We start from the raw sequence: 16,160 nt of genomic DNA, 5'->3' as shown, positions 1-16,160 counted from the left end.
ACCATTTCTCTTATCTCAGGAGACTTGGAGGGGGCCGTAAGAGGGCAACAACCCAGCAGCAGGATCGCTTCCTCCTCCTTTGTGCAAGGAGGAACAGGAGGAGCACTGCCAGAGCCCTGCAACATGACCTCCAGCAGGCCACTTATATGCATGTTTCTGCTCAAACTGTCAGAAACTCTATGAGGGTGGTATGAGGGCGCGACGTCCACAGGTTGGGCTTGTGCTTACAGCCCAACACTGTGCAGGGTGATTGGCATTTGCCAGAGAACACCAAGATTGGCAGATTCACCATTGGCGCCCTGTGCTCTTCACAGATGAGAGCAGGTTCACACTGAGCACATGTGACAGACGTGACAGAGTCTGGAGACACCGTGGAGAACGTTCTGCTGCCTGCAACATCCTCCAGCATGAACGGTTTGGCGATGGGTCAGTAAGGGTGTGGGGAGCCATTTCTTTGGAGGGCCACACAGCCCTCCATGTGCTAGCCAGAGGTACCCTGACTGCCATACCAGGATGAGATCCTCAGACCAATTGTGAGACCATATGCTGGCACAGTGGACCCTGGGTTTCTTCTGATGCATGACAATGCTAGGCCTCATGAAGCGTGTCAGCAGTTCCTGCATGATGAAGGCATTGATGTTATGGACTGGCCTGTTCCTCAGACCTGAATCCAATCCAGCACATCTGGGACATCATGTCTTCCATCCACCAATGCACTCCAACAATCCACATTGCACCACAGACTGTCCAGGAGTTGACTGATGCTTTAATCCAGGTCTGGGAGGAAATCCCTCAGGACAACATCCATCGCCACATCAGGAGCATTGTAGGGAGGTCATACAGGCAGAAGACCACATTGTTTGACTGTGTGTACAATGTTCTTTGGTTTATATGCTTCTTTCATTCTTCAATTGGAGAGCACATATCTGTGACTAAAGAGCTCTAGTTTAATTTTACCAGACTAAATGAGACACTTCCAGTATGTGTAATCCATCTCTCAGTTCCAAACTTGGTTGAATCCTTTACTAGTGTCACTGCAGTTCTCAGCTCTTTGGACACATCTCTCGCTAGATTTCATTCCAGAAGCTTCCAAATGTTTCACTTCCACCCTCTGCCAGTCTTGCTCTGCTCTGTTTGAAATCTTGATAAAACCTCTCACACCAGTTCTCGAAATTCAGAGGCACTTTGATAAACTTGTATATCCTTCTCCTGCTTTGTAGACATTAACAACACCTTTTTCTCTTACTTCTTTCCCATTTTGCTATAATACTACAAATCATGAGGCAAAATGTTACTTGTTACATTGTGGGTGTACTACAAGATAGCAATCCTCACTTTTAAGTGTAAATCAAATGCTTACAGGGTCACAGTGACATTTTCATAGAGGGGCTAATAATTTTGTGTGTAAGTGGAAGGTTACTCATCAATAGTTATAATCAAAGGAGACAGAATCCAGGAGTTGCAGCTCTCATGTTTTATAGCGCTCAATACAGATAAACCATTATTTCCTTTTGCACAAACAAGACATACAATACATAAACTTCAATAATCAATAGCAGAAACATCTGTGATGTAATCAAACTAAGATTTTTAAAAGTGTTCTTACTGAATTTGTGTCTAATTTGAGGAAATATATTACTTACGTATAGTGATAAAACATTCCCATTTATTCCCTACAGAGGCAATGATCTATTAAATCATTCCTCTTCCGCAACGCAAATAATCAATGTGTTGACCATCAGTGAACAACAAAAACTTATGGCTCACAGCCAATTTGCATTTATCCTAAGAAGATTAGTCCTGAAACTACTCAGTTACAATCAGTTTAACAGAAAATGTGTCACAAAAAAAGGAAAAAAGGAGAAGCTGCACCATTGGGGAAAATCATAAACCCAATGTAGGTTTTAAAAATACAGACCAATTAATGTTGATAAAAAAAATACACATGAACTGTATATAAATAATGTCACTGCAAATTACCTTTTGCAAACCAAGATGAGTCTTAGCGTGTCTGAGTAGTCGAACATTGTAACATTTTGATTATACAGGAGCACAGTTTGGCCTGACAACAGTGATGTCATGTACAACAGCTGCTGGAGTAAACCTGTAGAGCCTGTCCTGCTCCGGATACAGGCTCAACATAAACAACCGGAAACACAGAGATGCTTTCAAAATAAAAGTACCCATTAAAAGTACAGAGAACTGCAGTAGACTGTAGTGTAGATTTGTTTTTCTTTTAATTACACTGTGTTGCTTTTTGTGATAAACAGAAAATCACAGTGAGCTGTATGTACGGTAGTTGTATGTGTGCAGATCACATAAGACATTACTGGCTGTCTCTCAGAATGGCTTCTTTATGAACTGGACAGCAAAACATACATTTTTACTTCATAGAGATGCTCTTTTTGGGGTGTGAAGGCTGATTTATTTTAACCACAGTAAATCTTTAAACCATTTTCATTGCCCAGCAGAAATTATAGTTATACATCACAATTTTATCACTAGGTGGCTCCCTTAAGGGCTGACATCAATGGATGAAATTTCTAATGTGGAGGCAAATGCACCACATAAATACCATTTTGAGATTTGAACTCAGGCTGTTTGGCCTGCAGCTCTTGTTATACATAGCGTTAAAGCATTTCACTGTATACTGGCACTTAGTGTTTTCAAGGATCAATGGTAAAGGTATTGCTTAGTGACTGGAGACTACCTTAGATTAAGTGTTTGACAGTCAGCTGTGTGTAGTTTCCATATCTGTAGATTAAGATGAGAGGCAGTTGTGGGGCATAAAAGATTTCTCTGTGGGTAAATGGCTATGCTTGATGGATGTTAATGATAAAGTTAGGGCCCAGGGGCCCCACCTTCCTCCATGGTGGCTGGTGGTTGTGGATCTTTGTGGAATGGAGTCTCCTTGTAAATAAACCAGCAGTTACCTGCCCACAAGATCAAGTTCAAAAAGCCAAAAATCTGTAGAAAGACAAGAAGAAAACACATTACTCTGTAATTTCAAAGCTCACAGTGAGAAAATCACACATGCCTTTCATATCCGTCACATTTTTTGTCAATGTGGCCATATTATTGTCTGCAATATAAAGTACTGCATCACTATGAAAACAGTACAATCATGGCGAGAGAGCTCAAACATGTCTTTGTGCAGTATAACAGTCAAAAAGACAGAAATATACATTTTTTACTCTTTATTTAGCTTATGCAAACCAGTTTACAAAGTTTGCAAATCAAGATTTTGCCATGCTACTACTAATGGTCACAAGTGAGCGACCATGGTCTAAATCAGGTTTTTTTTAAACCAAACGCTGGTAGTGCAAAATGTTTATTCTATTCTTTTATTGTGACATGCAAAAAGTACAATTCCAGCCTAGATGTGGAGACATTTTACAGATTTCAGTTGACTGAACTTGACAGACTACTTTACCACTGTGCCTGTATTTACTCAACATACCAATAAAAACAGCAACATCATCATCAAAATCCCCTGGTCCATATCAGAAACAATTAGTTCTCTAAGATCATTGCTGATGTCTTTCCTCATTTTCATTGTGTTAACACACACTGAATGCTCCAGAGCAGCAAACTGCCTACGTGAGAATGCTCAATTAAGCAGGAGCATGTGATTAGCAGCACTTGGCTGTTACCTTCTGCTTAATTTCTATGGAAGGAATAAGGATGACTTTTAATAAATAAATAATATGTCATATGTTGTTGTTCATCTAGGGCTGCATTAAACCTGCTAAAGACCAGAGGCCGTAATCACAAAGATTCTTAGCACTAGGAGTTTCCCTTAGTGGTGAACATTTAAGAAAATTCTTAGAATTATGACGTTTTCTAAGAATTTCCCCTTATAATTAAGACTAAATCCTAGTAAAGATAAAAGATCTTAAGGTAAAAAACTGTTAAGAGTGAAGAGGAGGACTTTTAAGAGGTGTAATAGTTCCTTGAACAGGGAGAACATGACGGAGTGACAGTGAGGAGAAACGTTCTCCAAACTATGAATGACGCTGAACTCATAAAAAGCTACAGATTAGAATGAGCCGGAATAATGTTTGTTGTTGAATATGAATATGAAATCTTAGTAGTGACTCTTATCTTAAAAGTGATTTAAGAACATTCACAGAGCGACTCCGAGGAAGGAGCAGACTAAAAGTGTCATCTTAGTGAGGAGGCATGTTTGACCCCGTTGCTAAGCATGACGCATTGTTTAGGAGAATCACCTCTCTGTTCTCTCTGTTTAGGGAACTATTAAAGCTGGATCCATACTCCACGAGAACTCGCTGCCGGCGTTCCGCCCACAAAATGATGTCATTTTTTTCTCGGAGCGCCTGTTCTGCAGCTCTCTCAGACAGATGCAGAACACACAGAAGGAGCAAGTACAACGACGATGGACAGTTTAGATGCGCAGCTGGTAAACAACTCCTGGAAGGAGCACAGAGGAGAGTGTCTGTCCAAAAGGTGGCGATAAAAATTAATCCCAGTATTGATCATGGTGTTACAGTGACTGGACGCGCACATTAAACACTAGGAGACGAGATTTATTATTCCACACGTTCACAGAATTAAATTCACACACCAGAGGTCTGCTCTACAGTCAGCTATACTAATCTTCTATCTTAGAGAAGATTGAAGCAAGGCGTCTGGACTTGTAGAGTTTTCTAGAAGACGTTTCGCTGCTCATCCAAGCAGCTTCATCAGTTCTAACTGTTTGGTGGGGAAACATGGTTTATATGTGGTTACAGACCTATGTGGGTGGGTCTGGGTAAAACTTACAAACAATAGCACTAAATGTTTCCATACTTACCTGTGATGTTCTGGCTGACTGGGCCAGGTGTGTCTAACGACTGGCTAACGACTATGAAACTGCCGGAGGGGGACTTCCCCTCTGAGCTGGTGGGTACAGTTTGTGCTCTGTGCTGCAGGGTCCTGATGACTCCCAGTTTGTGTTCCAGTGGGTGGTGTGAATCAAACAACAGGTACTGGTCCGTGTGTGTGGGTTTCCTGTACACTTCCACATTGAGGAAACTGCCAGAGGGGGGATGTCAACCAGTCCACCTCCGGCAGTTTCATAGTCGTTAGCCAGTCGTTAGACTCACCTGGCCCAGTCAGCCAGATCATCACAGGTAAGTATGGAAACATTTAGTGCTACTGTTTATTTAAGTTTTACCCAGACCCATCCACATAGGTCTGTAACCACATATAAACCATGTTTCCCCACCAAACAGTTAGAACTGATGAAGCTGCTTGGATGAGCAGTGAAACGTCTTCAATAAAACTCCACAAGTGATGACTGAGAATCTTCATCAACATAATCTTCTATCTATTGTCATGCGCCCGCTTCCTTGAGCATTATCAGCTCATTAGGCCAGGTAACCACGACTGTGCACACAATTTGCAATACAATTGCATAGTCAACCTTTTGTGTGTGACGTGCGCACACACTTCTCGCGGAGTATTGTACCTCCGTGCCGAAACAAATTTTTTTTTTTTTACTCTTACCACCCGGGGAGCGAGAAGCGAGTTCTCTGTTCTTGTGGAGTATGGATCCAGCTTTAGCCTCTCAAAAGTTCTTCTAACAGTTTCTCACCTTAATACCTCTTTTTAGGGCTTGTGATTCACTTTTATATTTACTAGGATTTAGGCTTAAATATAAGAGTACATTCTTAGAAACTTAATTCTAAGAATGTTGTTAGAATTTCACTCCTAACGGAAACAAATAATCTCTGTGCATGCAGCCACTGTCCAATCAATGCTGCCTATATATTGGGAGCATATTCTCATGTTGTTCTGTCAACCAATCACATCTTCTAAAACAATGTGTTACACTTAGCAATGGGGTCAAACACACCTCCTCACTAAGATCAAACTTTTAGTCTGCTCCTTTCTCAGCGTCACTCTGAGAATGTTCTTAAATCACTTTTAAGCTAGGAGTCCTTACTAAGATCTTTTAGGCTAAGATAAGAGGGGATTCTAAGAATCTTTGTGAATAAGGCCCCAGATGACTATATTATTATCTCCTGATACATAAAACTATAAATATATAAAGGATGTAGTTTCGATTTCACGATTGTACCTGCTGTTGGTCAGGCATTGCATACTAAAGGTGGTATAGTTGTAAAAGTGTTATATAGTCATAGTAATAAAGGTTCCAGCAGCCTTACCACAGAGGCATTGAGGCGACCCATGAAAGGATACTCTCCTGCCTGACAGACTGTAGGGCATTCCTTTACTAGGTGGCTGGGGTTAGTTGCCCATTTGACATCAGTCAGACCTTTGCCCCAGGCTGAGGATGACACGAGCCACAGGAAGGCAAAGGCAGCAGTCACCACCAGGTCCTGGAAGATGTAAACCATAGACGCTGAGCACACACATCAATAATATATATACTCAGTTTATGATTCTGTACTCACTATGATGGGACCGCGGGTGGTCTGACGGTACACACTCTGGTAGCCCAGGTAGAGGATCAGTGTGGCAGTGCAATAAAGGAACCCAAACACACCAACACAAACAAAAAACTCTGCCGAGGATGAGAAGTCACCCTGCAGGTACGTCTTATTGGACAGGCTACTGTTACAAGAGGGGATGTCGAATGGGTACGCTGACAATCTGTGGGAAATTAGAGAACGAGAAGAAAAAGTCAACAGCTGCTGTGATGGCTCTTCTTTTTATACAGTGTCATTTCTGAAAAAACAAGTCCTCACCTGGGGTATTCTTCTATCCAAAGAACGCAAGAGGAAAGAATTGGGAAGTGTAAGGTGAGACTTTTGACAAAATACTTTAAACTGATGATTACAGAAGAGCTTTATTGAAAAGAACTTAAAAAGAAACACTTTCTGTTACTTCCTAAAATAATAACATGCAGCGTATTTTACCTCAGTAATGCTGTGGGACTGTTCCGACCTAATATGTTGTTTGTGATCCAATTCCAAGTAGAGAGCTCCATCTATCTCAGTTTATACCATGTCTTTGTATCTGTTCTCCCCTCTATGTGCAAATAAACATGTTATAGGAAGCATGCTTATGCATAATAATGTCACTACCTATCTATTACTTAATCCTAATAATTAATTATGTCAACACTATTATGCTGTAAGCTCAAATGTGCACTGTTTTCTCTTTTTGGAGTCGTTTACCCATGTTGTTCCTGCAGGCATTTAAAAAAAATCATGTCTACAGCTGATCACCATTGTAAACATACATATCCGCAAGGCCTGCACAGCCTCACCTGTACCAGATCACTGAAGGTACATGCTAAGGTCAAACAGTGTGACATTTCAATAGCTGAGAGTGTGGTTGTCTGACAGAGTATAGGTTAAAGAATGAAAGAGACATGTCACATGACACTGCTACTGGTTGTTATGCACCTTCTCCTTTCTAACGCTCTCTTTTCATCCATAGCAACCGCTGACCATTGCTGTGAATGCAACAGTCAGTCATTGCTCTAAACACCACTGAGGATATTGCTGACTAAACAAGAGTCAAATTTAGTTTTCTATCAACAGACTATGTGTTTTTAGTTAGCAGCCATGTAACGAGCATGATAAAGATGTGTCATATAAAAAGAAAGTGAAGCAACCATATTTTTCACCAGATGATGGCAGCAATCATCATCATTGTGTATCCAGCTGGACAAGACAGATTTTTGTGTTTTAGTGTGGGTGGCAGTATTGACAGTAAATGTTAGGGCATAGCAGCAAAGGATAGTGTACCCTGGTGCTCCACAGTACCTGAATGGGTAGCCAAACGTAGCCACTACACCCAATGGCTCTTTGCCATCTGGGCATTTGACTGTGAATTGGGTTGTCCCAGAGTAACCTCCTGTGGTGGCGAAGGCAAAAATGGTAAAGACCTGTTGAGGGAAATAAATATTACAGGGTAGGAGGGTGTCAAATAAATTTTGTCAAATAAATACATTTGAAACACCTGAGAAACATGAGTAACATATATTCCTTCCCACCCACTGTACTAACGCTCCCCTGGACTATCACTCTGCTCCATGCAGCTGCGAGCTGAAAGCAAACATGGCAAACATGAAGCTGACAAATCAAGCCAGTCAAGCTTTTAGACATATTTTTAAAGGGTTTAATGTAGTTGAATATTATGTAACTAAGATACACTACTAGTTAAGTGAAACATTTGATTCTACTAGGCTAATCTGTGCTAATTGATGTATTGAAAGTGTAATAAAAATGGAACCTGTAACCCTCAGAACCTCCTGCAGTTATAGTAATGTTACTGTACAATTAGTTTTCTTTCAGTGCTTCTAATCTTGGTCAAACTGTAGCTCCTTGTGATATAGATATTGACCTATCATGGCTTCCTAGTTGCACCGATGCATTATGTGTGATGGATTTTGTGATTTTGGTTTTGTCATCACCTAAATTGAAGGATGCCTAAAATGACTAATTTTCAAGCTGTATTGTTTATTTACTTTTGCAGACATGAGATATATACACAGCTATATTTAGCATTGCAAAAAAGCACTTAGCAAGGACAACAAGTCTGACTGGGCTGTCTGGAAAAATGCAGTTTTGATGTTTAAGATAAATGTTGATGAGATAATTGTGCCTATGGGGTGAATATAGGTGACATACTCCTCTTCCACTGAAAGAAACAGGCCCACCACTAGCCTGCTAAAGGGTCGTGGCAGTGAAATGGCCTCTGTGACACAGACACATCGCATGAAATGGCAATGATATGAATCCAAGCAGACTGTGAGGATGTGAATACTCGATTGACAACTGAAAATTAACCACAAAACAAGAACATTCTTGTATAAACAATGCTATGAATGGGTGTTCAATTCTGTAGAAATGGCTTTCTCAACAACACACAAGAATGACTGTCAGCAAAACTTTCCTTCTCATGGGTGAAAAACAAGATAAGTATGCTGACAGAGACAGCAGCAGGAAGAATGAAAAGCAGAGGGATGCACAGCCATTTCCTTTCCTTGTTAACATACCGGTAAATTGAATGTGCAGCAGAATCTGTGATGCCATGCAGGGGTCAATTTTTTAAACCACTTTTGGCTACTAAATTTAAAACACCTCTGTTAAACTGCAGTATTAATTAATAAAGAGAACCACACTGACTATTGCTTTACATTGGGCTAAAGCCTAAAACAAAGAAGCAGGGTTGAATGCATGTTGGAATGAAAGACATGGTGCAATGCTCATTGTACAGATTAATAAGAGTCTTAAAAGCCATACAACTCTCTCTCCGAGGCCTTTTCTGTGCTAGGAAAAACCTTGTTACAGGTACTATATCAGTCCACAGAGTAGATCTGTCTGACTACATTACAATGCTGTTGAGGTTCTGATGGCTGTGGTTTACTCCTATTTTTAACCTAAAGACACAACAAGCTAAAATAGCCACACTGCTAACAGGGTAGCACATGGAAGATTGTCTTTGTCACAATCCATAGTTCACAACAAAGAGAACACTAAACACTGAAATGCTGAAACAGAAATGATTTTTGAAAATAGACATATTTGGTGCAACAACATGACTTGACAGGGGCATGTTGAACACTGCCATTTGCACTGATGCCCCCTATGCAATCACAGATGAAATTTTATTACAAATGTTCTGGTCCAATCACTTTTTTGAGTTTCTACACTGTAAATGTTTACCCCTTTGCTTACTTTTATTTTACAGTGTTTACAAATTCCCTGAATACTAAAATGCATGAAATAAATGGTAAATATGGATAGAGTGAGATAAGTATCCTTTGCAATTCAATGGAGGATTCAAGGAGCTGTGCAGAATTTTAATTTGCTTACAGTGAATTTTGTAACAAAATTCCACTCAAGTAGTCAAATGGACTCCAAGGAAACATATGAAAAATGCTACACTGCTCAATACCTACATAGAGACTACTGTAATCAGTAGTCTTACGGGTGTGTATGTCATGAGCATATTTCAGGTAGCAGTGACCTCTATGGTGCATTCTGAAGCCCCAGTGTGTGGAGGACCAAATGTACATTTCTGTAATAATTCTTGTTGGCAAGGTTAGCACCTGCTCTTAATTGACCTCAGCCATCACACAAAGTCATAAATAAATTAAACTGTCCAAGTAATACTCAGTTTGCCTCCAACATTTATAACGCGACAAGGTAACATGTTTTAGGTAATTTTTAGGTAAACACTGGATCCCAAAAGGCTGACTCGATACGAGAATTTAATCAGGCTGATTTCAAAGCATTTTCAACTCACAAGGAATATTTAAGAACTAAATAATACATAAATATCATAGTGTGTTTTTATCACACTGTATATATGTACGTTTACAACTTAAAAACACATTTGGACTTTGAATTTGAAATTCCTGCAACTTTACATTTTACAGTTTTAAAAGCAAAAGGTATAATGTGACCTAGAGACACTGTGGCTTCTGTGTGCTTCCATGAGCACGGTAAACCTGGTAAAAAGCTTGTCAATACCAGCATATTCCTTTTTAAGTCTCTTCAAACTGATCTTGTACAGCAATTTTCCACAACTTATTGTCTGACAGGGCAAAAAAGGCCAGACAACAAACATACTTCTGCCCATTTACTATAGAAAGATTTTGACCAGGCAAAAATGCTGGAGAAAATGACCTCTACTAGTTTTGGGAGTGTAATCTTTTAACTTAGTTACAGGCAATCAAATGGGGTATTTGTGGCTTTCATATGACACTGACATAGCAGGCACAGTACTTATTTCTGATAAAAAGAGCAATTTTAGTATTGCAGTAATCACTACAGCACCGAGAAACACTGTGACCACTGACCACACATCTCCTCCCTTTCCCACACATCCTTCCTGCAATAAAAAGCTTCTCATTAAGACATGTGATTCTTGCTTCCGTAGTTTCTCACAAGAATAATGTCCTTTGTTCAGTCACACCCACATCTTCAACATTGGGCTCCTTTTCAGCGACATAACATTTGTATATAATGACCAAAAGTGCAGGACCAGGCACTGAGGCCTGCAGTACTTCAGATAAACAACATGCACACATATACACACACACAGAGGAAAGGAGTGCCATATTAGCACATATCAAGCCCACTGTGGATTTTCAAGAATGGGTTTCATCTTTCAGGTGTCTCTGGATCTCCACACAACATTTCTCAGTTTTCATCTCAGCCCTGCATGACCCACCCAGGTCAATCTGACAGCACTCTCCCTCCCAGACAGGGCGGGGATTCCCTGTCCAGAGTCTAGTCTCCCACCTAGGCCCCCACAGACTTGACACAATCCTACCTCTCCAGATCAGGGAGCGGCAGAATAAGATAAGAAAACACAGAAGTAAGTCACAAGGTTCTGCTGTAAGGGATTTAGCATTTTCTTTTACCTATGTGTGTATAGCACATAAAGCAGATATACAACAACACTAACCAAAAATACTGCCCCACAGGTCATATGGCAGAAATAGCCATTCCACTGGCTGGCTGACAAAAACTGCAGAACTGGCTAAGGTTCATGTTTACACAGAATGGCATACACACTGGCCTGATATTCAGAAATATTAACTATAAACATCTCCCTGAAGCACACTGTTCGCCCAGAATGAAGATTTCAGTCTATTTAGACTTAAAACTGACACAGAACTACAAACAAAAACTGAACTTGCAGAATTGGAAACAATATGACAATAACAGAAGAGCACAGACCTTCATGCTCCAAAAGCAGAGACACCTGCCCAGCAAACAGGTTCCCATAAGGAGTGGGAGTCCTCACCCACACCATTATGACAAACAAATGTAGAGGAACACAATAAAGCAGAAAAAAAAATATCATCCTCTGATTTTTTTTATGTTACAGGGTTACATTTATATGAAGTGAATGTATGTAAAACAAAAATCACTGTTCTTCATTCATTCTACTTTCATGGTTTGACATTAGCTCATCATGAATTTATTAATGCTGCATCTTACATGCAAATAAGTGTTAATGAAATTTAGATCATCTGCAATTAATTAATTTGAGCAGCTCAAATTATTTATTTATATATATATATATATATATATATATATATATATATATATATATATATATATATATATATATATATATATATATATATATAATTTAATGATTATTATTAAATCCCTATTTGTAATCCACATTTGTCCTGTGGAAAGGGGCTTTCACATAATGACTAAAATACACCATTCTGCCATAACATTGTGAGCACCTGCAAGTGAAGTGAATCACACAGATTATCTGGTTATTATGGCAGCTCCCAGTGGCTGCAGGTGATCATTGCATATTCTCTGCAAGGGTCAGTAACTCTAAAAAGTTATCCAAGCAAGGAAAAGCACTGAACTAGTGACAGTGTCATAGATGGCCAAGGCTCAATGCCCAGGTAGTGAAGGCTGGCCTGTATGATCTGACTGGATTGACCACAGAGTAACATCAAGCAAAGCATGGTTGCTAACATATACTGAAAATGTATCTGTGTTTCACACATCACTGACTGTAGTATGTAAACTTCTTTTTGGTTGCTTTACAGGAATTCAACAAGGTTGACCAGCTCTGAAACAATGTTAGCTTTTAGTGTGAAAGGACCTCATAGTCACATCCAGGAAGTGTAACTAAACAACATCCCAACCAACAACAAGGACACCTCAGCTTCATCATTGTTCTTCTGATTTACTGTATTTACAAATACAGATATAGCTAGACACAGGTCTGCTTAACTAATATTACATTAGCCACATTAGTGGTTCAAATTAATATTAACATTTTACTCCCTATGACATTTTGACATGATGGACAAATAAAATCAAATTTTGCTTTTGGCTGGTTCAGAGCTTACCATCATCATCATTAATTAAACTAATTACACACCTGTATGAACCCTGCAAGATCTGACAACTACTGTTAGAAATGCAAACTACTGATTTTCAGCAATAGAAAATCACACATCATACAACTTTACTTATGACACATAAATTCATATACGTACAGACAGTATGTACCATTTCATACCATTAATGCAGGGGTGTCCAAACTTTTTTCGGGGAGGGCCAGATTCGATAATGCGAAACTCTCCGAGGGCCAGCAGTCCCCGATGTCATTATTTTAAACAATAAAAACTGTGTATTTACTCTGTTTGGCTGGCGGGCCAAAAATAACACATTTTAAGATAGAAGCCGCGGGCCATAGAAAATCCTGCTCGCGGGCCGCAGTTGGCCCGCGGGCCGTAGTTTGGACACCCCTGCATTAATGTAATGTGTCATTTCTCAGTGGCCCCTTTCACACAGCCTGTTCAGCACCTGCACTTTGCTGTCCTGTGCATGGAGGTGAAATAGTGTTGTAACAGGCCGCAATATCAACAGCACCCAATCTACTGCTGTGTGAAAGGGTGATTGTCACAGCAGGACAAATAGGAATCACACCTCTGATTGCACAGTGGAGCCATGCCCTTAGAAAGTGAACATTGAAGCTGCAGCTTCACATGGAGCAAAGCTGGCACAAAGAATGGATCTTTATAGGGCAATCTATGCATGAAAGTGTCAAGGGTTGAAGTATTCTTGCTCCCTTCCTGTGATCCCACTGTGTGGTAAACTTTAACCATGAAATAGAAAAGCAGGGTTTGCCTTGCTTTAGTCGGCAGATAATGGCTGCTATGTTAATTAGCAACAGGACGTGGCTGTTCCACAAAGCCACACCTTAGCTACACACAGGGCTGAATGCATTAAAGAAGCAGTTACTGCAGTAGTAGTCTAGAAATGGAGAGCTTCATCCCTAAACCGTTTCTGAGTATACACACTTCATTCAGATTACAAGAATGGCTACACAAAGTGGAGGTAATATTTAGAGCAACACCAGCAGCTGGCATTCCACACTGCAGCCACACAGGAGCATACGCTCAGATTTCTGCTTTTAATTTTGTCTGCATTACATAATGACGTACAACTCTAGTGTAGAATTGCCAAACCCAGAACACTTTCTGAAGCAGCATGGGACTACAGTTAATAGTAAAGTCACAATATCTGGAAGTATTTGGGTCATCTGTGTCTGCTTTTACTTTGACCTACTGATACATATAATAAAGTTTTATTATGATGAAGGGTAAGGTTTTACACCAGCAGGTCCAGTCTGGACTGTGTCATTTAGGTTAATCATTCCCTAGGGAAATTAATGAGGTAGAGAAAATGAATTGCACATTCACAAGCTATAGAAAAGTGTAATGCAGTAAAATCAAATTATAAACCAAGATTTTTATGCTTCAAATGAACAGAGACAGAGGAAAAGTTTCTTAGTATTTTAAGCCTTAATAAGAAGTATTAAGAAGTAGGCTGTTTGCCTAAAACATTCGTATTGTGTCTGACTAATTGGAACAAACATCAACATCACGAGGATCAAATAACAGGGATGCTAAACTAACTACACATGAAGACTTAACACAAACAGCATAACTAACTTTAAGCGTGGTTTGAATTTAGAATTTTTAGGTAACGTCTTACCCATTCTAGGACGCGAATAAATCCAAGGGGTTCTTTCAGTGGTCCCAGGTCCAGAGTGAATCCAGACACCATTTTCTGTGGATAACGAACCAGATGTTAAAGACCCACACAAACGTACTGTCAGCTAGGTGAACTACAGACGAATGAGCGTTGACGTCAGCACGCACACGCCTATCTTTACCTGTTCGTCACCTTGCAGCTAACTGGCCCTGCCCTTGTTAGTTAGCCAGCCCGGTGCTAGCGACATGCTAACGCTAAGTCGTGTCAACTTTGAAACTCAGCCAAACGCACCTACCTGAACAGTATCCATTGGGGCGTGAGTAAAAGACCCAGAAAGCAGATTATTTTAACTACCAACGTTGCAGTTCGGGGGTTAAGCGAACTTAAAGTTACTCGGTTTGTATTCAAATAGTAGCGTGCAATACAACTGGTGTCAGCAGGCGGCAGAATATCAGTCTGTCAAACCCTGTGCAACCGAACTGCTGTCAGCTAAAGCTAACAGATACCACTTCCGGGTTACTTTTCACAATAATGAGCCTTTATTATTTGCTGCTCGGTTAAAATCAGTCTGTGCACTCTTTCGCTCATAGCACACCAGATACACGGTGCGATTTTAAAATTATGCTATGCATTGTATTTACTTACTGTTTTTACTTGACGCTTTAGATTCATGTCAATAGATGTAAACGATATTTGCCCAATTTAAAGTAAATTTTAAATTAAAGACTTTTATTCAGTTTTTAACTAAATGATACAAAAATGTACAAACAAACTTGTTTGCTTTGAGGCTTTTACATATTCTCTTACAAAATGGTAAACCTCTAAGGCACACGTTAAGAAGCAGGTCACACCGTCCTCTTGTGGAATTTTGATTTATTGCGGCCTTTTTAGATGATCCCAGACTTTTTGATGCGATTTAATTAAATACGCAGCCAAAACACAAACAACAAATCCAGACGTATTCGCCGAAACGTGCATTCCTGATTTCTGTTTATACATATAAAACTGCTATGAGAAAGAACTGTTGTGTTCATTGTCTATCAGGAAAAATAACAGTTCAGTGTGCTAGCACTTGTACGAAAGCGTATTACATTCACCTGAGAATATTTTCTGTTTTTATGAGTTATTTTCTTTTATATTTATCTTTTTTTAGTTTGAGAAAAATACCTAATTATTATCATGTTCAATCCAAACAGAATGTTGACTTGTTCATGGTAGCAACAATGTCCCATATGTTCGATTTAATCCGTTTTTATTTTTCTTTGGGGTTACGACACTGGGAGATACTGCAGTCTTTGATCAATATTGATGGTATTATTATAAGTTTATCGACTTTGCGCAGGCACCTAAAGACTTTATGGCTGTTCAGGCGAAAGGAGCAGTCTGATCTATTAGATATAGCAGTGTTTCTCTAGGACCAATTGAATTACTATGGGATACTGCATGGATATAAGATGATGCCTTTAAAATGCATTCAGGCTGGCTATGTGGTGACTCAAGAGACAATCCTGATGGGGTGCAACTGAGACGCAGGAATCGCCTTCATTCACGTGTATCAGAAGATAGATAGATAGATAGATAGATAGATAGATAGATAGATAGATAGATAGATAGATAGATAGATAAATATTTACTTTATTAATCCCCATGCATGGGAAATTAAGTTGTAGCAGCAGCATATCAAAAAAC

The 16,160-nt window shown here is 39.7% G+C and overlaps 1 protein-coding gene across 1 annotated transcript; it reads right to left on the bottom strand.

Moving 5' to 3' along the window:
- Window positions 1-1,459: 1,459 nt before the first annotated feature.
- Window positions 1,460-14,972, bottom strand: sypl2a (synaptophysin-like 2a). Its single transcript, XM_028406351.1, has 6 exons — window positions 14,767-14,972; window positions 14,472-14,546; window positions 7,740-7,861; window positions 6,420-6,618; window positions 6,171-6,344; window positions 1,460-2,967 (listed from the first exon to the last, which is right to left on the bottom strand). Exons 1-6 carry the CDS (start codon window positions 14,779-14,781, stop codon window positions 2,842-2,844), a joined length of 711 nt encoding a protein of 236 aa, XP_028262152.1. The 5' UTR covers window positions 14,782-14,972; the 3' UTR covers window positions 1,460-2,841.
- Window positions 14,973-16,160: the final 1,188 nt, after the last annotated feature.

Source organism: Parambassis ranga, chromosome 5 (assembly GCF_900634625.1).
Source record: "Parambassis ranga chromosome 5, fParRan2.1, whole genome shotgun sequence".
Lineage (NCBI taxonomy): Eukaryota > Metazoa > Chordata > Actinopteri > Ambassidae > Parambassis > Parambassis ranga.
The sequence above is the reverse complement of the archived record's forward strand: the minus strand, read 5'-3'. Positions and strand labels throughout refer to the sequence as shown.